The sequence below is a fragment of the Neoarius graeffei genome, chromosome 13 (assembly GCF_027579695.1).
Source record: "Neoarius graeffei isolate fNeoGra1 chromosome 13, fNeoGra1.pri, whole genome shotgun sequence".
Taxonomy (NCBI): Eukaryota; Metazoa; Chordata; class Actinopteri; order Siluriformes; family Ariidae; genus Neoarius; species Neoarius graeffei.
In genome coordinates this window covers 74,922,995-74,950,493 of record NC_083581.1, presented here as the reverse complement: position 1 = coordinate 74,950,493, position 27,499 = coordinate 74,922,995, and the positions used below count along the sequence as shown (strand labels likewise).

General features: G+C 41.6%; 1 protein-coding gene across 3 annotated transcripts in view; it reads left to right on the top strand.

Moving 5' to 3' along the window:
* phip (pleckstrin homology domain interacting protein) overlaps positions 1-27,499 on the top strand; it is a 157,467-nt gene that overhangs the window by 82,653 nt on the left and 47,315 nt on the right. For 2 of the 3 annotated variants that reach the window (XM_060938513.1, XM_060938515.1), the window contains 8 exons: positions 245-379; positions 4,392-4,520; positions 7,204-7,429; positions 7,696-7,815; positions 7,912-8,095; positions 14,363-14,468; positions 14,558-14,692; positions 19,480-19,571. In XM_060938513.1, the coding sequence (XP_060794496.1) occupies positions 245-379; positions 4,392-4,520; positions 7,204-7,429; positions 7,696-7,815; positions 7,912-8,095; positions 14,363-14,468; positions 14,558-14,692; positions 19,480-19,571 (1,127 nt within the window). The remainder of the gene's footprint in view (positions 1-244; positions 380-4,391; positions 4,521-7,203; positions 7,430-7,695; positions 7,816-7,911; positions 8,096-14,362; positions 14,469-14,557; positions 14,693-19,479; positions 19,572-27,499) is intronic. The other variant, XM_060938514.1, reaches the window with a different exon arrangement.

Sequence of the window (27,499 nt, the reverse complement as noted above, 5' to 3'; positions counted from 1 at the left end):
CGAAGTTTTGAAATCACTCGTCGCTTCATGACTCGGGCAATTTTCAAAACTTCGAAATCACTCGTGAAATTAATCCTTAATTTTACTCAGCCCCGTACGATTACCTATACTAATTTCGTGGTACGTTCCATACAACATGTTTAATTTTCTTGCCAGTGAAATGAAATATCTTGGTACACGGTGTACACATGATTCCTTTCAGCATTGTGATATTTTTGGATCATTATGACCACTCTGTTCTCAGGGCCATGAGGATGAGGTGTTCGTGTTGGAGCCACACCCCTTCGATCCCAGAGTGCTGTTCTCAGCTGGCCATGATGGCAATGCTATTGTGTGGGATCTGGCACGAGGAGTGAAAATACGCTCCTACTTCAACATGGTAATCATACCCCACTGTCGGCTTCTCTTTATACACTGCACTGAAATGCACCCTCCTTACTTTCTTCTGCACTTATTTTCCCTCCATGCCCTCTCATTATTCAGTTTGTTCCAACATGAATAAACATCTTATTATTTAGATGCAGTATTCCCACCGTTCAGATTTTCCACTGATAGCAAAATCATGTCTTTGTATGTGAATTAGCAATGAAAATAAAACATACACAGAAAGAGAAATGCAATATATATACATGTTATTTACCAGCTGGGAGGTCCGTATGGTGAAATACCGTGACCGAGATCAGTATTCAAGGCCGAGGTCACGGTATTTCACCATACGGACCGACCTTAAGCTGGTAAATAATATATTTATTTTTTTCTTTACCAAATTCTAACAGAAAACGAGAGCGCCCGAAAGGGAAAACCGAGCCGAGCCGCCATTTTGAATCCTCATTCACGGCTGTAATGCAAATGGCTTCCTCCTCGGTATACAAGTGCACTTCCATGGCAGGAAAAAAACTACATTTTGCCGCCTATGTCGTCCCCTATTTATACAAAATTGAGTCATTCAGGATTCAGCCATGTTTTTGCTTGGCGTTAGCAACAGTTAGAGGTTTTTAGTTTTCTCCTGAAATGTTTTCTTTTATTTCTTCTTCATCAGGGTAGTAAAACTCGCTTTCGCTGTGAACACTGTCGTTATCGCTATCCATGCTGTAAAATTAATGCTATTCTCCTGAGAAATGCTGGCAAAAATTTACAAGATTTTATAAATAGATCTTGTAAATAAATCTTATAAAAAAATATAAATGTTGACAAAAAATGCTACTATGTTTGTTGTTGTTGTGAACGAGCGAGTCGCCAGAGGTCCGTAACCGGGGTCCGTACCGTAGGATACAGACCCGCTCGCCAGCCAATCAGAGCGCAGGATTTGATGCAAAACGCACCGTGAAAAAAATGAATATATTTATTCTTTCCACATTCACTGGATATGAGCAATCACGTGTCTAACCCTAACCCTAACCCTAACTCTACTACAAGGATATCAACTCATATACCGTGAGTAGAGAAAAACAAAACGGCGGACCATGTTGCTGAACCAACCGAGGACGAAATAAAAACTCTACTCGAAAACAAAACCCCAAAAAATGCAAAAAAAAAAACCCAAAACAACAAAATATGGAAAGAAAGTATTTGATGGTAAGATGTTTTTTTTTTATTTTTCAAGAATTATTATTATCATCATCATCGCATTTTTCAGAAATTGCTCCTGTCATTTCGCCAGTTGGTTTACATTCTAAGTGGAAATGATTTTGTCAGACGTTTTGTGTAAAGTTTTTATTTATTGAATTTGCTAAAAATAAAAATGCTCTGTTTCTCAAAATCCAGTGAATGTGGATAGAATAAAACAGTTATTCCACTCAATCTCATCGTACACGGATTATAGCCGACTATCAGCTCATGTATGACTCGATTTCGTGGAATAATGGTTAAATATATACACAGGATATTACACGGTTGCATGAAGATATGAAGTTTATCTTCGAATGGTGACTGTATATATCATGATATATGGAGTGGAGCGAGCGAGTGATATATTTTTCAACACGAAAAGATAAACTTCATATCGTCACGCCACCGTGTAATGTTCTTTATATTATATGGACATATCCATACAAAAAAACAAAACAAAACGCAAGTTAATCAAAAGAATGTTAATTTTGAACCGGTTCGCCATTTTGACAACGCGCGTCTAGTCAGCGGCAAAACACTGGGAGTGATGTCATCGGAGTGAAATATCGGGAATTATTATCCATACAGGAAATTTTTTCGATGGAATAAAAGCATGTGTTCTATTCCCTTCTAGCGGGTTTCATTCATTTGGTTTGATAGCATGCAATATTGTTAGCATATCGCTTATCCTACGTGTATTACGTCACTCTACCCAATGGAGAATGAGCGTTGAATATGGGTTATGATATCGCATGGTTGTCAAGACAACATGACGTCACACGTCAGAGCTGATGTGAATATCCAATGAGAAAGTTTTCTGCTGTGCATGCACAGAACCATTTCTTTGTTCTCCGGCGGCGCCCGCAGTAAATTGTCGCAGTGAATTGAAAATGTCAGAAGATATGTATTGCACATAAAATTTGCATGCTAGCGAACGACTGTGACAATTTGTAAACAAGCATGGCCGCCAGGTTTGTTCCATCAAATGAGTATTTGTAATAATAATAATAATATTGTCTGGCTATGAATGGTCTATCAGATATATTCCATTCAGCTATCATGATATTGAACGAGTTGAAGACGAGTAGCTGAATGGAATATATCTGATAGACCATAAAAAAAGTCAGCCAATATTATTATTATTATTATTATTATAATACATAGGGGGCGTCACGGTGGTGTAGTGGTTAGCGCTGTCGCCTCACAGCAAGAAGTTCCGGGTTCAAGCCCCGTGGCCAGCGAGGGCCTTTCTGTGCGGAGTTTGCATGTTCTCCCCGTGTCCGCGTGGGTTTCCTCCGGGTGCTCCGGTTTCCCCCACAGTCCAAAGACATGCAGGTTAGGTTAACTGGTGACTCTAAATTGAGCGTAGGTGTGAATGTGAGTGTGAATGGTTGTCTGTGTCTATGTGTCAGCCCTGTGATGACCTGGCGACTTGTCCAGGGTGTACCCCGCCTTTCGCCCGTAGTCAGCTGGGATAGGCTCCAGCTTGCCTGCGACCCTGTAGAACAGGATAAACCGGCTACAGATAATGAGCTGAGAATGAGATTATAATACATACACATTCAATGGAACAAAAAGTTAAGAACAGGGCGGTAACTTATCAATACTGAATGCTGATTCTGATCGAATGTAATTTAATGTTCTGTCAATCCAGTGTACTGTACAAAGTCAAAGTTCTAACAATAAAAATGGTACGAGTCCAAAAAGCCTGAACCACAACCTAACTTGTATTCAAGCGACATCCAGGCTGACAGTTCAAGTTCACAGTTACTTTTGGTCGTAGTTAATTGTTACACTGCAGTTGTTCAAAACAAAAGGACTTTGCTGAGTGAAGTCCACGAGTGAAGTCCTCTTGTAAAAGTCTCCGTCACGTTTCCTCACCTCCAAATAGAACTTTGACAATATTTCCACTCTTGCTGTCTTTTCCAGTTTTTCAATGTCTGTTGGTGTGTTTTTCTCTTGTAAATATACGTGAAGAATATCCAGTGAAGTTCTGGTAGCCTTTCGGGTGTTCAGCGCACCTTTGTCTTTAAATCTTTGGCTTTTAATGAAGCAAACCTCACGGTCATGTTTGTGAACAAACTGCCACAGTCACTCACTAGCACGGAAGTTTTACGTCTCCGACGTGTCTCTTTTCCAGTTTTTTGACGTCCATTGGTATGTTTTTCTCTTGTAAATATGCGTGAAGAACGTATAGTGAAGTTTTGGTAGCCTTTTGGGTGTTCAATGCGTCTTTATTTTCAATTAATTTTTTTAGTGCTTAAACTGAGCACTGAATTAACCCCATCCTCTGTCTCTCCCGGCCAACAAATAAATGATTGTGCGCATGCGCAACAGAAAAGTTTTGTCATTGGATCTTTGCGTGTGTTGTCATGTTGTTGTCTTGACAACGTGCAATATTATAACAATATTGCACGCTCATTCTCTATTGGGGAGAGTGGCGTAATACATGCAGGATAAGCGATATGATAACAATATTGCATGCCATCAATAAACCCACTAGAAGGGAATAGAACACGTGTTTTTATTCCACGGAAAAAGTGGCCTGTATGGATAATAATTCCCAGTAAAACACTCGTATCCAAATAAGATGTGGCATGTCAGCTGTCCTGTAGTGATCTCTAAATCTGTTTTCTTTGGCGAACCTCATTTTTTATTTGACTGATTTTACTAGTAAACCACTTTAGCACAAGTCTTTGTAGTCTGATTTACTGTTTTTAAATCGTACATGCCTCATAAACATCCTCTCTGCACGCTGCTGGTTTTATGTGTGTTGGTTTCAGATTGAGGGTCAGGGGCACGGTGCGCTGTTTGACTGTAAGTGTTCTCCAGATGGGCAGCACTTTGCCTGTACGGATTCTCACGGACACCTGCTCATCTTTGGCTTTGGCTCCAGCAGCAGATATGACAAGGTACTGAACCTGACAAGATCTTGTCTATTTTCCTCTCTCTCTCTCTCTCTCTCTCTCTCTCTTCCTATAAGTGTGGCTGGCTGAGAAATTGTTTGGAAATGTTGTACTATGGGAAAAAAAAAACCCCAACCCAACAGATTTAAGATTGAAAGATTTTATTCCAGTTGCGCTGAATTATTACCTCGTCTACTTTGGAAAAACAACATTACTGCCAGATTCACTGCACTGATCAGTGTGGAAATAAATCGCTGATTAATTCAGCCTGTTCTGTTGAGTAAATCTCCCGTATTCAAACTCTTGAGGCTCTTCTCTGTTTTGCTGACATGACAGCACAGGAGCATCACAGACATTTTGACAGAAGTACTGATTACAAACTAAATTGATTACCGATATTTTCAGTTTTGCTATGGCTTGTAACTATTCAATGACTTTTTCAAAGCATGCATGAGGAAATCGCACTTAGCAAGCAAAGTCTGAGTCATCTTTAAAGTGTTTGTTAAACTGGCTTTTTGCATCATATGATTTTTGGAGGGAGATAGCCAAGCCAAGATTAAAAAGTAAGAAACAACATTTCCAGGTTGTTTTGGTGATCTAGGTTCGTGGTTTCTTAAAGCTACAGAATCAAAGTCAAGTATCTCAAACCGAAGTAAAAACTTAATTTTGGCTAAAACCTAGATTTAAAAAAAATTTTTTTAATTTTTTGGCTGCTTGCCGGAATTCAGTTTTTTCAGGCCACCTGTGTCAGATCACGGAATCCAGGGACACATGTCGGCCCGGGGGCGTTTTGAGTTATTGACAGATTCAGAAAGTACAGTTTCTAAGCTTTCCAATGATGCCTTCCATGTGGAGATCTGACAATATTTGAAGAATGTGTGGCCTTTTGAAAGTGTATACTTCTTAAAACAGGAAAGGGAGAAAATCGCCCTCAAAGTTTTCCTTCTCACTCAGTGCGTTTACATGCGCATCCAAATCGAGCTACTGTCGGTAATCGAGCTAAGGGTCCCAGCAGGGGTGCCAGAGAAATCCAATCCTACATGCACACAAGGAAATCGAGCTATTGTGTGAGGTACACTGTGCACCCGAGCCACAGGTGGCGCTACACGCCCCATCGTGTTGGTACACTTCCGGTTGTCGTCATGAAGAAGAGCTATTCAAGAGTATAAACAAAGTTATCAGTTCCGTGTTCACAAGAAGAACGACGACGAGGACAGCAACATCGAGAGAGAGAAGATGGACAACAATGAAGCAGCTCAGCACTTGCTGAACATTCTGTACACCATCGCGTTGTCATGCCGACCGAAGCTGTTGTGTTTCCCACTTGTGGTCTCGTCACTTGTCACTTCCGGAAGGGGCAGTGCTGAAGTAAGTAGCTCGACTACGTAGCTTGATACGGTTTACATGCACTAAGTAACTCGGCTACAATCGCATAATCTAGGTCGCGCAGCTCGATTACGAGAAATCCAGTTCGGTTCGATTTCAGCCGAGCTAAGGTGTTTCCATGGCATTGAGAACTTCGGTTTCAGTTGAGCTACGGCAGAAATTCGATTTTCTCTATGTGCATGTAAACGCACTGAGTTACTCTGGGTGCAGGGCGGGCACATAATGGTGCTCATTTGCATGACATTAAGGAAAGCCCTACCCCCTACTAGCTAGCACGATGCTACTTTCATGTAAACAAAGAACACCACGTCAATTTTCCTTCCATGCAAAGTATGCCCAAAACAATTATGAAGTACAAAAATAAGTCCTAAAGTATACTTTAACGTTTTGTGGTTGAAAAATTACTCACACCGTAAGAAAGAAAGATAGCACGATGATAACACAATGCTAGTTTCATGTAACCAAACCACAACACTCTCCGTTACATGCAAAAATAACCACATAACCTTAGATTAATAAACTTACCCCATCAGAAAGAGAAACGTCGCCTTGCACACATCAATGCCTCCGATGGAATATGTAGTCCTAGAACACTTCCTTTTGGTTGGGGTTTTTTTGCTAGAAATGGTTATCTCCGATGTAAATACCGTGCGTCTGTTTGCTTCGCGGTGTTTCAGCTCCTCTGCGCTCTGTTTAGCTTCCTCATTCCATAGTGAAATTACACGCCTGTATGCAGCTTAAGTAGCCACGAGCTCAGCTTGTATCATACAGCTGATTCGCGAAAAAAAAACAACAAAAGACTTAAATCATCACATGAATGGCCCATATGGTAATTTACTCACACCCCCCAGCAGGCTACAGTCCTGACAAAAACGAGACAATTTGCAACAAAAAATGTATGCTTTTCCAACAATACAATCTATTATCTGAAATACTGATTGCATTCTTCAAGATCTCAACTTGCACATTATGGAAAAAATGAAAATCACAAATTTCGAAAAAAAAATGCTTCTTTTGCGATTTTCTCGGATTCGTTTCGGCCGACATGTGTCCCTGGATTCCGTGAGGTGAATATGTATTTGTGATTTGTTATCTTTTTTAATGGTGTGTCTTTGTCTCATAGCGACCTGTTTTTGAAAATAAATAAATAATCGCGTCTTTTAACTACAGCATACAAGACCACTTTTCTAATTTCAAGCTTTGCTCAATGCACCCGTCAGTGTTCTGTGAAGTCTGGATGCTGAGATCATTCCTGTTCTGTGTGGCTCTGTTTGTTGTTCGTGTGTGCTGATCTGTGTTCCAGATAGCGGACCAGATGTTCTTCCACACTGATTACCGGCCGCTGATCCGCGATGCCCACAACTATGTGTTGGACGAGCAGACGCAGCAGGCCCCCCACCTCATGCCCCCGCCCTTCCTGGTGGACGTGGACGGGAACCCGCACCCTCCTCGTTATCAGCGCCTGGTGCCCGGTCGTGAGAACTGCAGAGAGGAGCAGCTCATCCCACAGATGGGTCTGACATCATCAGGTAGAGACCAAACAAAGAAACAAACACACGACAGCATAAAGTTAGCCGTAAGCTCAGGTATGTACAGCAGTATGGGAGGTATTAGGTATTTTTTACTTCGCATAATTGTACTTCATGTCAGGAAGTCGTAACAAAAAAGTCCAAAAATTGTTCTTGTGATATGGTACACTGGGAAAGCTGAAGGGCAGGTAACATTCGCTTCTACTTCTCTCTCTCTCTCTCTCTCTCTCTCTCTCTCTCTCTCTCTCTTTTTTTTGCTGTCTCAGGATTAAATCAGGTGTTGAGTCAGCAAGCAGCAGAAGGTTCTAGTCCCCTGGACAGTATGATCCAGAGACTGCAGCAGGAACAGGACCAGAGACTGGGCTCAGACTCCAGAGCTGCCCGAGGTCAGAGTCCTGATGAAGATAAAGATGATTTATGTGTATGGGGTACATTAATATGCTTAGTGATGCTGATGATGTGGTGTGTACATGCGTGTGCAGGGTCTGTGAGCTCCCCAACAGAAGTGTCGTCTCCCCCTAACGTGGGCCTGAGGCGCAGTGGTCAGATCGAGGGGGTCAGGCAGATGCACAGCAACGCTCCTCGGAGCGAGATGGCCACCGAGACCGACCTGGTAGCGTGGAGTAGACGAGTACTGGTGCCTGAACTCTCACATGGAACAGCCAGGTAGCCAACACACACACAGAGGCCATAAACATACAACATAATGCCTCAACGTAGACTCGCACTGCATTGAAACCAGCATGCAGCCGATTAACATGTGAAGCGTTTGGGGTAAAATTTCAGTTCATGCCCTTCAGGTCTCTATACTAGGGGTGTTCACACGGCACATATTTGCATCGATGCTGCACCGATGTATTTTGTTGCGATATATCTTACACCGGTGTGAATTTTGTGGAGCGTTCACACGTCACAAACCTGCTTACTAGAGAGAAGCGTGTTAGCACCGGTGCAGCCCCACTGGCGTTCACACGGCAGTTTTTGCGACCGTGCTATACGATAGTAATAATGCGGAAATGAAATATGCGCATGCGTGAAAAGGTACTTCCTTTTCCCGGTTGTCATGGCATCACCAAGCGCCGGGAAAACAACGTGGATGAAGACACCAGTGTTGCCAGATACTGCTGACATTTTCCAGCCCAAAATATGTTCAAATCCGCCAAAATGGACTTAAAACCGCCCAATCTGGCAACACCGGAAGACACGCAGTTCTGATATTCGCCATTTTGGAAGCGCAAAATACCAGGATGCAAATTATGCAATGCCCGTATGTAATCAACTCTCCTCACGCGTAGCGAGTCTACCCCTGTAGCGTTCAGACGTCCCATTTTATATCGGTGCTGCCCCGCAAACTAGCATTTACTCCGGAGTAAATTTCTTAAACCGCCTCCCGAGCAGGGTTAGATTTGCACCGGTTTAAGCAGCTTTCAGGGGCTACACCGGTATAACTTTGTACCGTGTGAACGCTCTACCGGGGCAGCCCCGGTGCTACACTGGAGTAAAAGTTGTCGTGTGAACACCCCTATTGACTTGTAACTTTCAGTATTTATCTGAAAAGAAACCATAGAAAGTGATATTTCCTGTGAAATGTTTCGTATGATACAAGGCTTTCGATTCAGTACATGCAACAGGCTGCAGAATAAAGTAAGCTATTCGTCATAAAGTACAACTTAAGGAGAAATAACCTTTTAAACTTAATCAAGCCTACACTCCTACCTACCTCTGAAACACTAGCTTCCTTTTTACAGAGGCTTAAAAGTAATTAAAAACACTTCACCTCAGCATACATTTTAATCAACAGCTTTTGCTGTGTAATAAAAGTCTGAATGGATCGCATGAACCTTGCCATTAAGTTTCAGTAACTGTACGTTAGTATACTGAATGTTTCAATCGTTTGAATATTAAACCCTACAGCCGACATTCATTGAATCATATTAAGACACCAGTTCTAATTTTGCTTATCATTACTCTCCTGCGCAGCACAGTAGTTAGCACTGTCACCTCACGGCAAGAAGGTTGTGGGTTCGAGCCCAGTGGCCGACCGGGACCTTTCTGTGCCGAGTTTGCATCTTCTCCCTGTGTCTGTGTGGGTTTCCTTCAAAGATATGAAGTTAGGTTAACTGGCTACTCTAAATTGCCCATCTGTGTGAATCGGTGTTTGCATCAATCGACTAGTCTGTGATGTAGTCTGCCTAGAATACAGTGGTGCTTGAAAGTTTGTGAACCCTTTAGAATGTTCTATATTTCTGCATAAATATGACCTAAAACATCATCAGATTTTTACACAAGTCTTAAAAGTAGATAAAGAGAACCCAGTTAAACAAATGAGACAAAAATATTATACTTGGTCATTTATTTATTGAGGAAAATGATCCAATATTACATATCTGTGAGTGGCAAAAGTATGTGAACCTCTAGGATTAGCAGTTCATTTGAAGGTGAAATTAGAGTTTTCAATCAATGGGATGACAATCAGGTGTGAGTGGGCACCCTGTTTTATTTAAAGAACAGGGATCTATCAAAGTCTGATCTTCACAACACATGTTTGTGGAAGTGTATCATGGCACGAATAAAGGAGATTTCTGAGGACCTCAGAAAAAGCGTTGTTGATGCTCATCAGGCTGGAAAAGGTTACAAAACCATCTCTAAAGAGTTTGGACTCCACCAATCCACAGTCAGACAGATTGTGTACAAATGGAGGAAATTCAAGACCATTGTTACCCTCCCCAGGAGTGGTCAACCAACAAAGATCACTCCAAGAGCAAGGCGTGTAATAGTTGGCGAGGTCACAAAGGACCCCAGAGTAACTTCTAAGCAACTGAAGGCCTCTCTCACATTGGCTAATGTTAATGTTCATGAGTCCACCATCAGGAGAACACTGAACAACAATGGTGTACATGGTAGGGTTGCAAGGAGAAAGCCACTGCTCTCCACAAAGAACATTGCTGCTCGTCTGCAGTTTGCTAAAGATCACGTGGACAAGCCAGAAGGCTATTGGAAAAATGTGTTGTGGACGGATGAGACCAAAATAGAACTTTTTGGTTTAAATGAGAAGCGTTATGTTTGGAGAAAGGAAAACACTGCATTCCAGCATAAGAACCTTATCCCATCTGTGAAACATGGTGGTGGTAGTATCATGGTTTGGGCCTGTTTTGCTGCATCTGGGCCAGGACGGCTTGCCATCATTGATGGAACAATGAATTCTGAATTATACCAGTGAATTCTAAAGGAAAATGTCAGGACATCTGTCCATGAACTGAATCTCAAGAGAAGGTGGGTCATGCAGCAAGACAATGACCCTAAGCACACAAGTCGTTCTACCAAAGAATGGTTAAAGAAGAATAAAGCTAATGTTTTGGAATGGCCAAGTCAAAGTCCTGACCTTAATCCAATGGAAATGTTGTGGAAGGACCTGAAGCGAGCAGTTCATGTGAGGAAACCCACCAACATCCCAGAGTTGAAGCTGTTCTGTACGGAGGAACGGGCTAAAATTCCTCCAAGCCGGTGTGCAGGACTGATCAACAGTTACCGCAAACGTTTAGCTGCAGTTATTGCTGCACAAGGGGGTCACACCAGATACTGAAAGCAAAGGTTCACATACTTTTGCCACTCACAGATATGTAATATTGGATCATTTTCCTCAATAAATAAATGACCAAGTATAATATTTTTGTCTCATTTGTTTAACTGGGTTCTCTTTATCTACTTTTAGGACTTGTGTGAAAATCTGATGATGTTTTCGGTCAGGGCTTTTCAAAGTGTGGGGTGCGCCTCCCCTAGGGGGCGCCAGAGTTCTTCAGGGGGGCGCAACGCGAGAAAAAATAAACCAGAATAAGTTACTATTGCGGACATTGAGCAAACTTCAGCTAGCCTTTGCCAGAGACAAAATGGATCGATTTTTAGTACCTAAAGCTACAGTGAGTGAGGAGACAGATTCTGGGCCAAGCAAAAAAATCAGACCCTCCAGGATTTCGCGATGTTGCGATTTGCAACTTCAACGCAAATTCAACCAATCCCCGCGAATTCAGGGCGGTGTTGCAATTATATCCAATCACCGCAACTTTCCCGCAAATTTGACCAATCGTTGGCATCGTCTTGAGGTGACGTCGACAAACTACCTTCCGCCTTACTTCCGTGTATACGTTCAAGAGAAGCAGCATGCGCGCAGTGTTGCCAGATTGGGCGGTTTCAAGTGCATTTTGGCGGGTTTTGAACTGGAAAACGTCAGCAGTATCTGGCAACACTGCATGTGCGAGTCAGTGTTTATGTAGGCTTAAATTCTGTTACTGAAAGTGTGTTATGTTTACAGTGAAGGACTGTGTGCACTTTACATTATTTTTTTACTTAATACAAGAAATTAATGGATGCCAACATTTTTGGCAAAATGGTATTTTATTTTCCATTGTTTAGGCAGCTTCAGCATCATACTGTGAGATTCTGTTCAAATTGTTTTTTTCTTCTGAAGCCTGAGCCATTTATTTTATTAGTTTATAATTATTGTTTAATTTAGTCTTCAGGAGAGACTGCCTGCACACAGTACTAGTATTAATAGTTTTTTTCTTACATGAAAGCTGAGGCATTTATATTATATTTTAAGGTAACTTCATGTTGTGCTGTGAGGTTCTCTGCACTTTAACTTTTGAACAACAGGTGCATTTGGATAAGTAAAGCCGATTTTTCTGCATTTTTGTAGTCCTGGTAATCTTTTATATTGGTACAGTTGTTTATAGGACCATTTCTTAGTGTCTTTGTTTTTTAATCAATAGTTTTTCAGTAATAACTTAATATTTAACATATCACTCAATTTTAATCACAAAAAGAGAAAATCGCAACAATTTCTTGCAACTTTCACTTCCTCCCGCAATGCAGTCGCAACAAAAACCTAAAAAACACCGCAACTTTCATCGCAATTTTTTGGAACCCCCCCCGCAACATCAGACATTTTAGCCCACAACAATCACAAAAAAGGCCCGCGGAATCCTGGGGGACTGGAAAAAGAAGGAAGTATGACCACGATTATTTAAAGTTTGGATTTTCATGGACTGGATCTGAAGACATCCACAGTGTGTTGTCTGCTAAGAGGTGCTAGCTAACGATGCTATGAGATGTTTAAAATGTGTAAAACAAGATGTTTTAAAAAGCACAGATGTTTAAAATGTGTAAAAGAAAAAAATAAAAATGTGTACAACAACCATTTTTTTTAAATATGAATGGAACATTAAGTATAGCAACAACAAAAATTGTAATGGGAGGGTGCTGTTGTTTATTTGCTCTCTGAGGAGGGGCTGACTCTCCCACACTTTGAAAACCCCTGTTTTAGGTCATATTTATGCAGAAATATAGAAAATTCTAAAGGGTTCACAAACTTTCAAGCACCACTGTACATATACACTTCTACGATGTATTCTACAACATGTTGTACATTTAATGAAAGGAATATAACTTGGCAAATTATATCAGGATGATCATATATTGTGTCTGCGCAGGTGTATGCAAGTATATTCGCCAGCTGGTGAAGCTGCAACAGGCTGAGCAAGCTGGCGGTCGATGAAGTATCTGCTCACGATAGATGCAGGCAGCCTTGTAAGAGGATGGCAACTGACAGGCCAATTGGCCTACAGGGCGTGAAAAATAAATAAAATTACACTCCTACTAATTTTGTTTCCCCTAATACCAAAACACTGGCCACAGCCCAGCACAGTTTGGTGATTACTTAATGTGCTCGGTGAGGTACAAAAGGTGGGAAAAAAGAGAAGTACGGGCCGTCCCGGATCAGGATTTGTAGCTCCACTTTTTGATCATAAAGAATTCTTTCAACGTGCGTTTACACAAATCTGTTAAAAATGAACTGTCCCATTTCAGGCTTTGATACAAATTTGTTTTCTTTTTTCGTGAAATGTCTTCCAGTAGAGATCTTGCAGTCACGTGACCATAAAGTACACAGCCACCATCTTGTCGGTAAAAAACACCGCTGAATACTGCTGCACTCGTGTACAGAATGGATCAATTTCAACCGACGGACTACACGGCTCATTTTTCTAATGAACAGATAACTAGATATATGTCTAAAATAAACGACCTACAGATTAGTGACCCTTATGGCTTACCGGACGGAGTTTTCACGACCGCATTTTGAACTGCCAGCGGAATACCCAGACATGTATAATTACCTCATTAACTTTCCCTCGCTGTTCAGTGGTGAAGCACTGCATGCTTATAAATCTCTGGACAGTTATCTTTACAGAAATTCAGGATTTGTCAGCGACTCAGATGTGGCATCTTGTAAACAAGAATCCTCATTGGATGGGTAAGTCACTTAAGTATTGAGTATAGCACTGACCAGCCGATTATAGAATAGAATAGAATAAGGTAATTCCAGCTGTAATTCCAAACCGTCCATCTTGTTTACCATGGATCTGGCGTTGGAGAGGTAGAGGCTTAGCAGTGGAGGTTTGAGTGGCTGTTTTCTGAGCTTAGTCAACAGGCCGGCTCTGCAGCCTCACTTTTGCTTCCGCTCCCGGCGCCGCCTCCTTCGCTTTGCTTCCGATAACAATCCACGGAGACCCCGCTGGTCTCGCTATCTCGTCTGGAATGTTGTGCATGCGATGGAAATCGCTACAAACCGTCATTTTCTGCTGGAAACCAATGTCCAGTAAGTCCATACGGTTATAGTGGATATTGAAGGTACAGACGAACAACACGCAAAAATCCACACAAAAAACGTGCACAGGTAGGGAGAGCTTGTAGCCGCAGTCGTTGTAGTAGAATTGTATATAGTAGGGTTTTCCAGAAGAAAAGGTAAAAGTAGAACCAGAAGTAGAAGGCGGAAATATGGCGTTTGACCGACAAGATGGCGTCTGTCACAATCTGGATCGGCTGTGACGTCACATGCAAGTGCTCCGTTGCTGAATGATTGTGTGTTTATGTTTGCAGCAAACAAGAGATCTGGAGGACGGCTCGAGGAGAGGAGGAGATGAACGTCTACAGGTCAGAGAGGAGGAGACGCAGTATACACAGCCAGTACCACAGAGAGAACCGGGTATACACACACACACACACACACTGCACTGCAATTTCACTTATAAATGGGGGTCAAAGTGTGCATGTTATGGTCTGAATTTTTCAAAGCAGCACGCATTGGAGAACACGGTGGAGGAGGGGCGCCGTCACCAAGGCAACCAGCACAACTACCACACGCGGCTGGCTGTGGAAGAGACGAGCCGTCAGAGTGAGGCCAACGAGGAGGAGCCGAGTGCTTCGGAGGTACACACACACACACACACACACACACACACACACTGATTACTGTTACTTAAACAGAATGCTTTGTTTGATCTCTGTGTCTGTGTTGAATCACAGTTTGTTCCATCAGCTCGTTTTCTTCTCTGTCACTACAGTCAGCGTTGAATCTTCAGGATAATAGTGCTCTGTGGATTCCGTTTTTGTTTCTCTTTGAGGTTTTTTTTTTTTGTTTAAATCTCTCTGTTTCTATACGCATATACATTAACATCTACAAGATTTATGAAATTTCTGTCGCGTGATGTTGTGTTTGTTAGTCATGTCGCTAATTAGACAAAATCCAAAAGCTGTATTGTAGAGTGGGAGTTAAGGTTAAAAAGACAAGAGCAATGATACAGAAAAGGATAAACACCCAGAATTCACCGGATACAAGAACTCAAGTAACAAGGCTCTGGCCAAAGATTCAAAGATTTTTATTGTCAATTCACTATATATCCAGGACATATAGGAGAATCGAAATGCTGTTTTTCTCTCACCTTACTTGTAAAATCAGATAAAAATATTTATATTAAAAAGAAGAAAAAAAAACAACAGCCACAATCAGTGTTGGGCACGTTACTTTCAAAAAGTAATTAGTTATAGTTACTAGTTACTTTTCCCAAAAAGTAACTGAGTTAGTAACGGAGTTACTTTGTCATAAAAGTAACTAATTACCAGGGAAAGTAATTATTCCGTTACATTTTGTCCCCCCCCCCCCCAAAAAAAAAAATTCAATTAGTGTAATCATAATAAAAGTAAATGTTAAATGTGTTTAATGACTGAAATGGACACTTAACAGAACCAGTTAGTAACATTATCTACACTACATTAATATTTTTGTGGGACAATGTGAGATAAGACATCTATCAAATTTAATATATTTTTGTAGTTATTAAAATTGTTACTAATTACTGGCCACTGACGAGGACAAACGCTTTGTTCCTCGACATAATGTGCATTGCACGTAGACATTTTTGCCTTTTATTTCAAGTAATGAAAAGTAATGCTGTATTTCCAGTGTGAAAGCGCAGTGCTGGGCTGACTGCTCGCCATCGCTGTGTCTTCTGATTGAAAGAGCGTGCAGTAGTGCAGTAGGCGGAGGCTACCTACGTATGTTGTCCAAAGCTACTCTGATTGGCTGACTATGCCGTTGTCTCGCGTCTCCCCGCCCCACACTAAAGCAGAGTAAAGAAAGGCTGAATGAGCAGCGTGCCAGATGAAAACAGCTTTAATAAAGTAACGCAGAGCATTTTATTGTAAGTAACGGGAACGGCGTTATAACGATGTAAAAAGTAATTAATTAGATTACTCGTTACTAAAAAAAGTAACGCTGTTAGTAACGCCGTTTATTTCTAACGCCGTTATTCCCATCACTGGCCACAATGTACAGTGCCTTGAAAAAGTATTCATACCCCTTGAACTTTTTCACATTTTTCCACCTTACAACCACGAACTTAAAAGTTTATTGAGATTTTATGTGACAGACCAACACAGAGTAGCACATAATTGTGAAGTGAAACGAAAATGATAAATGGTCTTCAGAATTTTAAACAAATAAAAATCTGAAAAATGTGATGTGCATTAGTATTCAGCCCCCCTGCGTCAATACTTTGTAGAGCCACCTTTTGCTGCAATTACAGCTGCAAGTCTTTTGTGGTATGTCTCTACCAGCTTTGCACATCTAGACACTGAAATTTTTGCCCATTCTTCTTTGCAAAATAGCTCAAGCTGGATGGAGAGCGTCTGTGAACAGCAATTTTCAAGTCTTGCCACAGATGCTCAATGGGATTTAGGTCTGGACTTTGACTGGGCCATTCTAACACATGAATATTCTTTGATCTAAACCATTCCATTGTAGCTCTGGCTGTATGTTTAGGGTCATTGTCTTGCTGGAAGGTGAATCTCCTTCCCAGTCTCAAGTCTTTTGCAGCCTCCAACAGGTTTTCTTCCAGGATTGCCCTGTATTTAGCTCCATCCATCTTCCCATCAACTCTGACCAGCTTCCCTGTCCCTGCTGAAGAAAAGCATCCCCATAGCATGATGCTGCCACCACCATGTTTCACAGTGGGGATGGTGTGTGCAGGGTGATGAGCAGTGTTAGTTTTCCGCCACACATAGCACTTTGCATTTAGGCCAAAAAGTTCAACTTTGGTCTCATCTGACCAAAGCACCTTCTTCCACATGTTTGCTGTGTCCCCTACATGGCTTCTTATGCCTGTCTTTCAACAATGGCTTTCTTCTTGCCACTCTTCCAAAAAGGCCAGATTTGTGGAGTGTACGACTTATAGTTGTCCTGTGCACAGATTCTCCCACCTGAGCTGTGGATTTCTGCAGCTCCTCCAGAGTGATCATGGGCCTCTTGGCTGCTTCTCTGACCAGTGCTCTCCTTGCTCGCTCTGTCAGTTTAGGTGGACGGCCATGTCTTGGTAGGTTTGCAGTTGTGCCATACTTTTTCCATTTTTGAATGATGGATTGAACAGTGCTGCTTGAGATGTTCAGAGCTTGGGATATTTTTTTATAACCTAACCCTGCTTTAAACTTCTCCAGAACTTTATCCCTGACCTGTCTGGTGAGTTCTTTGGTCTTTATGATGCTGTTTGTTCTTCAGTGTTCTCTAACAAACCACTGAGGCCTTCACAGAACAAGTGTATTTATGCTGAGAGCAAATTACACACAGTAGGACTCTATTAATTAATTAGATGACTTCTGAAGGCAATTGATTGCACTGGATTGTATTTAGAGGTATCAGAGGACAGGGGGCTGAATATTAATGCACATCACATTTTTCAGATTTTTATTTGTTTAAAATTCTGAAGACCATTTATCATTTTCGTTTCACTTCACAATTATGTGCTACTCTGTGTTGGCCTATCACATAAAATCTCAATAATAAACTTTTAAGTTCGTGGTTGTAAGGTGGAAAAATGTGAAAAAGTTCAAGGGGTATGAATACTTTTTCAAGGCACTGTATAATCTCCACAACTGTACGTGGAAACGTTAGGATAAACATGCAAAATGAAGGGAAACGAGGGACAGGAGAGTACAATCAGGCAAACAGTCCAATGACAAGACGAGGGTAGAGGCGAGACCTAAAGTGAAACCAAAATAAAAAGGCACGTGGAGTTTGTTGCCATGGAAACAGCAACACGATTTGCAGTGCCAAGGTTGTTACAATTACAAGATCGCATTGTATCTTTATTTTATAAAAATGCATAAAATTAAAATGAAAAATTGTTACCTCTGACAGAGCTTTGATAAATATTCATAATTTTTGAAGACGTGTTTGTTCTGTGCTTAATGTGCTCATTATTGACCGAGTCACAGCTTCACTTACTCGCTCCAAAGCAGTTCCCCTTCCTGAAGCTTGCACCTGCCTCATTTATTTCTGCTGGCTTGGACAATAAAAGTTATTTATGCTTGATTTTTTAAAATGATTTAAAATCAGCTGTATTGTCTACAGCTGAAAGTGATGTCATCATGTCCCATTAACTCAAAACTCAACCAAAAACCTAACCAAAGTAATTTTATTTAGTTTTGCCGATATGCAAAAATGGCTTGGAGCCAGTTTGATTATTCAGGTCACTAAGACGTGATTCTTGACTGTTGAACTTAATATTATAAACTAGAAACAGGCACAAACAATAGTTTTATTACAAATCAGCACAAATGTCAAACACACGTCAACACAAAGCGCAGCAGCAGGAACATCATGTTTTGCAGGAAATAATGTTATTATGTATTATTACATGGCGCAGTCTACTTTCGGTAAAATCGTACACTCTGATTGGTTCCTTGGCGGGCAGAATTTTCCCGTAATACCCGTGGGCGATTACGGACTTTCTTTCCAAGGCGCCTTTTCTCAAAAAGCTCTTCATTATCTTGCATCATTTTGTTGAAAAATAAACCAAGATCAAAATATAATCTGTATTTCTCAGAACATTTGTCATGTATGACTCAAGCGGAGAAATAAATTCAGTTTTGAAACCGCTCGCTGTTTATTCTGCGCGCGTGACTCAATTACGTTACAAATATGACGTGACTGAAAGCAGCGTCACGCTTCATTATAATCACCGTGTATTTTAATCTTAGAAATAAAAAAGCCATAGAATAAACTGCTTATTAATCTCACTTGCTCGGTCTTTACGGGAAAATATCAGACTGAGGTCTTTTTTGTACTGTCAAGACCTCAGTCTGATATTTTCCTGTAAAGACCTTGCGCTCAGTTAATAAGTAGTTATTAATATGTTATTAAGACAAATTGATGCAATCAAACCAAATTGCCTGGAAACAAACAAACATTTTAACCGGTTTCTGTTTTATGACTTGCACTGTAGACATAAAGTCAATGGAGGCTTAACTATTAATAATTATCACAATGAATAATGATCATTTTTGCGTTTCTAGTCAGCTGTGAATACAGCGTTTATTTATACTGACTCATGATTTATTAGTTCTATATTAAGGACATAAAAAGCTTAGAGTATATTATTCTATAGTATCATTTGGCCGCAGGGAGAATCAGGTTACAGATTTATCCTAAGCTGGTACATTTTTACCAAGATAAAATCAGTACCTCTTCTAAATCAGGACATTCATGTTTCTAATAATGTTTCTAATGCTGATATTAGTTATAATTACCCATTCCTTTTAACTGCATCCGTGTAGAGCTGAAGCATTCTGTCTGTCTGCTGAGTCCCTGTGTTCTGCTGAGTAAGAATTTCTTATTAATGTCAGTGAAAAAGATGATGATGAGCCTTCACGTTGTTTATCAGGGTGAGGCAGAAGTCCGTCCTCCGAGCAGAGAGTCTTCAGATGAAGAGAGAGAAGAAAAGGAGCCCTGGCCTGATGATCACAGCAGCTCCAGGTACCTCACATGCCAAACAGATCGATGAAGTTATACAACCCCGATTCCAAAAAAGTTGGGACAAAGTACAAACTGTAAATAAAAACGGAATGCAATAATTTACAAATCTCAAAAACTGATATTGTATTCACAATAGAACATAGACAACATATCAAATGTCGAAAGTGAGACATTCTGAAATTTCATGCCAAATATTGGCTCATTTGAAATTTCATGACAGCAACACATCTCAAAAAAGTTGGGACAGGGGCAATAAGAGGCTGGAAAAGTTAAAGGTACAAAAAAGGAACAGCTGGAGGACCAAACTGCAACTCATTAGGTCAATTGGCAATAGGTCATTAACATGACTGGGTATAAAAAGAGCATCTTGGAGTGGCAGCGGCTCTCAGAAGTAAAGATGGGAAGAGGATCACCAATCCCCCTAATTCTGCACCGACAAATAGTGGAGCAATATCAGAAAGGAGTTCGACAGTGTAAAATTGCAAAGAGTTTGAACATATCATCATCTACAGTGCATAATATCATCAAAAGATTCAGAGAATCTGGAAGAATCTCTGTGTGTAAGGGTCAAGGCCGGAAAACCATACTGGGTGCCCGTGATCTTCGGGCCCTTAGACGGCACTGCATCACATACAGGCATGCTTCTGTATTGGAAATCACAAAATGGGCTCAGGAATATTTCCAGAGAACATTATCTGTGAACACAATTCACCGTGCCATCCGCCGTTGCCAGCTAAAACTCTATAGTTCAAAGAAGAAGCCGTATCTAAACATGATCCAGAAGCGCAGACGTCTTCTCTGGGCCAAGGCTCATTTAAAATGGACTGTGGCAAAGTGGAAAACTGTTCTGTGGTCAGACGAATCAAAATTTGAAGTTCTTTATGGAAATCAGGGACGCCGTGTCATTCGGACTAAAGAGGAGAAGGACGACCCGAGTTGTTATCAGCGCTCAGTTCAGAAGCCTGCATCTCTGATGGTATGGGGTTGCATTAGTGCGTGTGGCATGGGCAGCTTACACATCTGGAAAGACACCATCAATGCTGAAAGGTATATCCAGGATCTAGAGCAACATATGCTCCCATCCAGACGACGTCTCTTTCAGGGAAGACCTTGCATTTTCCAACATGACAATGCCAAACCACATACTGCATCAATTACAGCATCATGGCTGCGTAGAAGAAGGGTCCGGGTACTGAACTGGCCAGCCTGCAGTCCAGATCTTTCACCCATAGAAAACATTTGGCGCATCATAAAACGGAAGATACGACAAAAAAGACCTAAGACAGTTGAGCAACTAGAATCCTACATTAGACAAGAATGGGTTAACATTCCTATCCCTAAACTTGAGCAACTTGTCTCCTCAGTCCCCAGACGTTTACAGACTGTTGTAAAGAGAAAAGGGGATGTCTCACAGTGGGAAACATGGCCTTGTCCCAACTTTTTTGAGATGTGTTGTCGTCATGAAATTTAAAATCACCTAATTTTTCTCTTTAAATGATACATTTTCTCAGTTTAAACATTTGATATGTCATCTATGTTCTATTCTGAATAAAATATGGAATTTTGAAACTTCCACATCATTGCATTCCATTTTTATTTACAATTTGTACTTTGTCCCAACTTTTTTGGAATCGGGTTTGTGTATGTATATATATATATATATATATATATATATATATATACACACACCTGTGAGTGTTTAGTCTATGTCTATTTTTTATCTAGAGTGTTTGTTTATATTGTTTATTAGGGCCCGAGCCCTATAGGGCGAAGGCCCTATTGTTCTTGTAAGAGTTCACTATTATTATTCTTCTTCCGTCTTCTTCTTCTTCTTCTTCTTTATTTTTCTCCGCTGTTGGGCCATTTTCGGGGCGCTTGCCATGGGCGAAAACGCACGAAATTTGGCACCACTTCCGAGAATTGCCACCGCTACTCAGAACCAAAAGCCCAAACTTGGCCGGGGCTCAGGGCCTCTATAGCGCCCCCTAAGTCGTTGTGATTTTGGTCTCCCGCATTAAGGTGCCTGGTTGCCATGTAGTTTGTAGTAGTGGCATGCCATTTGGTAGGCATATGTATCGCACTAAGCCGGACAAAAATGTAATGCCAATGCATTAGCCACGCCCAACAGGAAGTGAGGTAATTTCACTTTTGTGCGAAATGCATGGCCACGAAGACGGCGCAACTCCTCCTAGACCGTTCATAGGAATGTCACCAAACTTGATACACATCATCTACAGACATGGCTGACAAAAGTTACTAAATACGTTTCACGTAGCATAAACCGTTCAGAAGTTATACATCAATCAATTTTCGATGCAAAATTTTACATGCTTAAAAATTCATAACAAATCTTCTTATTGCTCAAAACTGCTCATACTTCACACGCTAATCAGTCATTGGGCTTCTGACATGTTACCCAATTTCTGTGATATTTCGCCACTGGGGGCGCTATTTTTGGGCAAAAAATCCAATCTTTCCTCAAATTTGGTCAAACTTCACGGCCACCCTCTTACTACCTCCCATGTCATGTATACCACATTTTGGGAATTTTCGTCCATGGGGGGCGCTGTTTTTGGCCGACGCAATTTCTCCAAAACGGGTTTTTGGTAAATAATTCCATAATGCTTTTCCTTCACACCACTACCTTGTGATAGTGCGTTGCTGTTGTGGACACTTATTTTTCCATCTCATAATCACTCATGTACAGCATAGCGCCACCTACTGACATGGGAAAAACCAAAAATTTTATTCTTCAAAAATCTATATCTCATCTTCTGTTTACTCAATTGTCATCAAACTTCATACGCGAACTCTTCATCGCTCACCTGACATGTACGCCAAATTTTGTGCACTTTCGCCCCTGGGGGTGCTGGTTATGGCAGAAATGATATTGCAGCTTCTGATTTGTCAAACTTGGCAAGCAAACTCTTTACAAGACCCTTTTTGGGGCGCTTGCCATGGTCGACATCGCACGAAATTTGGCTCCTTTTTCTTAGACTCCCACCGCTACTGAGAACCAGAAGCCCAGATCCAGGCGGGCCTCAGGGCCTCTATAGCGCCCCCTAACTCATTGTGATTTTGGCCTCCCGCATTAAGGTGCCTGGTTGCCATGTAGTTTGTAGTAGTGGCATGCCATTTGGTACGCATATGTATCTCACTAAGCCGGACAAAAATGTAATGCCAATGCATTAGCCACGCCCAACAGGAAGTGAGGTTATTTCACTTTTGTGCGAAATGCATGGCCACGAAGACGCCGCAACTCCTCCTAGACCGTTCATAGGAATGTCACCAAAATTGATACACATCATCTACAGACATGGCTGACAAAAGTTACTAAATACGTTTCACGTAGAATAAACCGTTCAGAAGTTATACGTCAATCAATTTTCAATGCAAAATTTTACATGCTTAAAAATTCATAACATTTCTTCAAATTGCTCAAAACTGCTCATACTTCACACGCAAATCACTCATTGGGCTTCTGACATGTTACCCAATTTCTGTGATATTTCGCCACTGGGGGCGCTATTTTTGGGCAAAAAATCCAATCTTTCCTCAAATTTGGTCAAACTTCACGGCCACCCTCTTACTACCTCCCATGTCATGTATACCACATTTTGGGAATTTTCGTCCATGGGGGGCGCTGTTTTTGGCCAACGCAATTGCTCCGAAACAGGTTTTTGGTAAATAATTCCATAATGCTTCTCCTTCACACCACTACCTTCTGATAGTACGTTGCTGTTGTAGACACTTATTTTTCCAACTCATAATCGCTCATGTGCAGCATAGCGCCACCTACTGACATGGGAGAAACCAAAAAATTTATTCTTCAAAAATCAATATCTCATCTTCTATTTTCTCAATCTTGATCAAACTTGATACGCACACTCTTAACAGGTCACCTGACATATGTGCCAAATTTTGTGAACTTTTGCCACTGGGGGCGCTGTTTTCAGGCAACAATTTATATCTCGGCTTCTGATTGGTCAAACTTGATCAAACTTATACAACTCTGCATAGGTCCCTTGACATGTATACCAAATTTGGTGAACTTTCACCACTGGGGGCGCTCATTGCGCTGTAGCAGTTGCAGGAGAGGTGTTTACAATCATGAGGCACCAGGAGTATGTTGTTTTGGTTGCCTTAAACACACATGACTTGTGGGGAATGGGTGGGCAGTCGGGAGCAAGTGTTGTAGCGTTACATACAGACTAATAGATGTCTGACAGAAGACAATCCTATGTACCTATAGCTTGGTGACTGATGAGGTAAATACATTAATTTGGTTGGGAAGCCATGGCATAAAATGTTCTGTCCATGACAACATCTCAGCGCACCGTGTACTCTGTGTCCAATTCTGTGCTTTGTCGCCATTGTGGGAGTAATGTCTCTTGCCAAAGAAGCTGTGGAAGGTATTTCGCGGGGACGCATGCCCCCGCCCCCCTTGGCCGCTGGCGCGAGGGCCCGTCGAGGCCGCTTGCGGCTTTAATTTTAGTTATTCTATTTTTATTTCTTGCATTGCCTGTTTGCACTGCACCATGGGTCAGAGAGGACTGAAATTTAATCTGTGCTGTATGTCGAGCATGTATAGCATATTTGACAATAAAGTTTATTTGACTTGACTTGACTTAACACATTAGGGTAGATTAGGCTTATTGACCTTGTTGGCAGAACAGGGACAGAGACAGGAGTAGGACAGATTAGTGTCCACATCATTGCATTCCGTTTTTATTTAGGGCCCGAGCCCTACTGGGCGAAGGCCCTATTGTTCTTGTAAGAGTTCACTATTATTAGGGCCCGAGCCCTATAGGGCGAAGGCCCTATTGTTCTTGTAAGAGTTCACTATTATTAGGGCCCGAGCCCTATAGGGCGAAGGCCCTATTGTTCTTGTAAGAGTTCACTATTATTATTCTTCTTCTTTATTTTTCTCCGCTGTTGGGCCATTTTCGGGGCGCTTGCCATGGGCGAAAACGCGCGAAATTTGGCACCACTTCCGAGAATTGCCACCGCTACTCAGAACCAAAAGCCCACACTTGGCCGGGGCTCAGGGCCTCTATAGCGCCCCCTAAGTCGGTGTGATTTTGGCCTCCCGCATTAAGGTGCCTGGTTGCCATATAGTTTGTAGTAGTGGCATGCCATTTGGTATGCATATGTATCTCACTAAGCCGGACAAACATGTAATGCCAATGCATTAGCCACGCCCAACAGGAAGTGAGGTAATTTCGCTTTTGTGCGAAATGCATGGCCACGAAGACGGCGCAACTCCTCCTAGACCGTTCATAGGAATGTCACCAAAATTGTTACACATCATCTACAGACATGGCTGACAAAAGTTACTAAATACGTTTCACGTGGGATAAACCGTTCAGAAGTTATACGTCAATCAATTTTCGATGCAAAATTTTACATGCTTAAAAATTCATAACAAATCTTCTGATTGCTCAAAACTGCTCATACTTCACACGCAAATCAGTCATTGGGCTTCTGACATGTTACCCAATTTCTGTGATATTTCGCCACTGGGGGCGCTATTTTTGGGCAAAAATTCCAATCTTTCCTCAAATTTGGTCAAACTTCACGGCCACCCTCTTACTACTTCCCATGTCATGTATACCACATTTTGGAAATTTTCGTCCATGGGGAGCGCTGTTTTTGGCCGACGCTATTGCTCCAAAACGGGTTTTTGGTAAATAATTCCATAATGCTTTTCCTTCACACCACTACCTTGTGATAGTACGTTGCTGTTGTAGACACTTATTTTTCCAACTCATAATCACTCATGTACAGCATAGCGCCACCTACTGACATGGGAAAAACCAAAAAATTTATTCTTCAAAAATCTATATCTCATCTTCTATTTACTCAATTGTCATCAAACTTCATACGCAAACTCTTCATAGCTCACCTGACATCTACACCAAATTTTGTGCACTTTCGCCGCTGGGGGTGCTGGTTATGGCAAAAATGATATTGCAGCTTCTGTTCTGTCAAACTTGCCAAGCAAACTCTTTACAAGACCCTTATTGGGGCGCTTGCCATGGTCGACAATGCACGAAATTTGGCGCCTTTTTCTTAGACTGCCACCGCTACTGAGAACCAGAAGCCCAGATCCAGGCGGGCCTCAGGGCCTCTATAGCGCCCCCTCAATCGTTGTGATTTTGGCCTCCCGCATTAAGGTGCCTGGTTGCCATGTAGTTTGTAGTAGTGTCATGCCATTTGGTACGCTTATGTATCTCACTAAGCCGGACAAAAATGTAATGCCAATGCATTAGCCACGCCCAACAGGAAGTGAGGTAATTTCACTTCTGTGCGAAATGCATGGCCACGAACACGGCGCAACTCCTCCTAGACCGTTAATAGGAATGTCACCAAAATTGATACACATGATCTACAGACATGGCTGACAAAAGTTTCTAAATACGTTTCACGTAGCATAAACCGTTCAGAAGTTATACGTCAATCAATTTTCACTGCAAAATTTTACATTCTTAAAAATTCATAACAAATCTTCTAATTGCTCAAAACTGCTCATACTTCACAGGCAAATCACTCATTGGGCTTCTGACATGTTACCCAATTTCTGTCATATTTCGCCACTGGGGGCGCTATTTTTGGGCAAAAAATCCAATCTTTCCTCAAATTTGGTCAAACTTCACGGCTACCCTCTTACTACCTACCATGTCATGTATACCACATTTTGGGAATTTTCGTCCATGGGGGGCGCTGTTTTTGGCCGACGCAATTGCTCCAACACGGGTTTTTGGTAAATAATTCCATAATGCTTTTCCTTCACACGACTACCTTGTGGTAATGTCTCTTGCCGAAGAAGCTGTGGAAGGTATTTCGCGGGGACGCATGCCCCCGCCCCCCTTGGCCGCTGGCGCGAGGGCCCGTCGAGGCCGCTTGCGGCTTTAATTATTCTTCATCTTTATTTTTCTCCGCTGTTGGGCCATTTTCGGGGCGCTTGCCATGGGCGAAAACGCGCGAAATTTGGCGCCACTTCCGAGAATTGCCACCGCTACTCAGAACCAAAAGCCCACACTTGGTCGGGGCTCAGGGCCTCTATAGCGCCCCCTAAGTCGTTGTGATTTTGGCCTCCCGCATTAAGGTGCCTGGTTGCCATATAGTTTGTAGTAGTGGCATGCCATTTGGTATGCATATGTATCTCACTAAGCCGGACAAAGATGTATTGCCAATGCATTAGCCACGCCCAACAGGAAGTGAGGTAATTTCACTTTTGTGTGAAATGCATGGCCACGAAGACGGCGCAACTCCTCCTAGACCGTCCATAGGAATGTCACCAAAATTGATACACATCATCTACAGACATGGCTGACAAAAGTTACTAAATACGTTTCACGTTGCATTAACCGTTCAGAAGTTATACGTCAATCAATTTTCACTTCAAAATTTTACATGCTAAAAAATTCATAACAAATCTTCTAATTGCTCAACACTGCTCATACTTCACACCCTAATCACTCATTGGGCTTCTGACATGTTACCCAATTTCTGTGATCTTTCGCCACTGGGGGCGCTATTTTTGGGCAAAAAATCCAATCTTTCCTCAAATTTGGTCAAACTTCACGGCCACCCTCTTACTACCTCCCATGTCATGTATACCACATTTTGGGAATTTTCGTCCATGGGGGGCGCTGTTTTTGGCCGACGCAATTTCTCCAAAACGGGTTTTTGGTAAATTATTCCATAATGCTTTTCCTTTACACCACTACCTTGTGATAGTGCGTTGCTGTTGTGGACACTTATTTTTCCATCTCATAATCACTCATGTACAGCATAGCGCCACCTACTGACATGGGAAAAACCAAAAAATTTATTCTTCAAAAATCTATATCTCATCTTCTGTTTACTCAATTGTCATCAAACTTCATACGCAAACTCTTCATAGCTCACCTGACATGTATGCC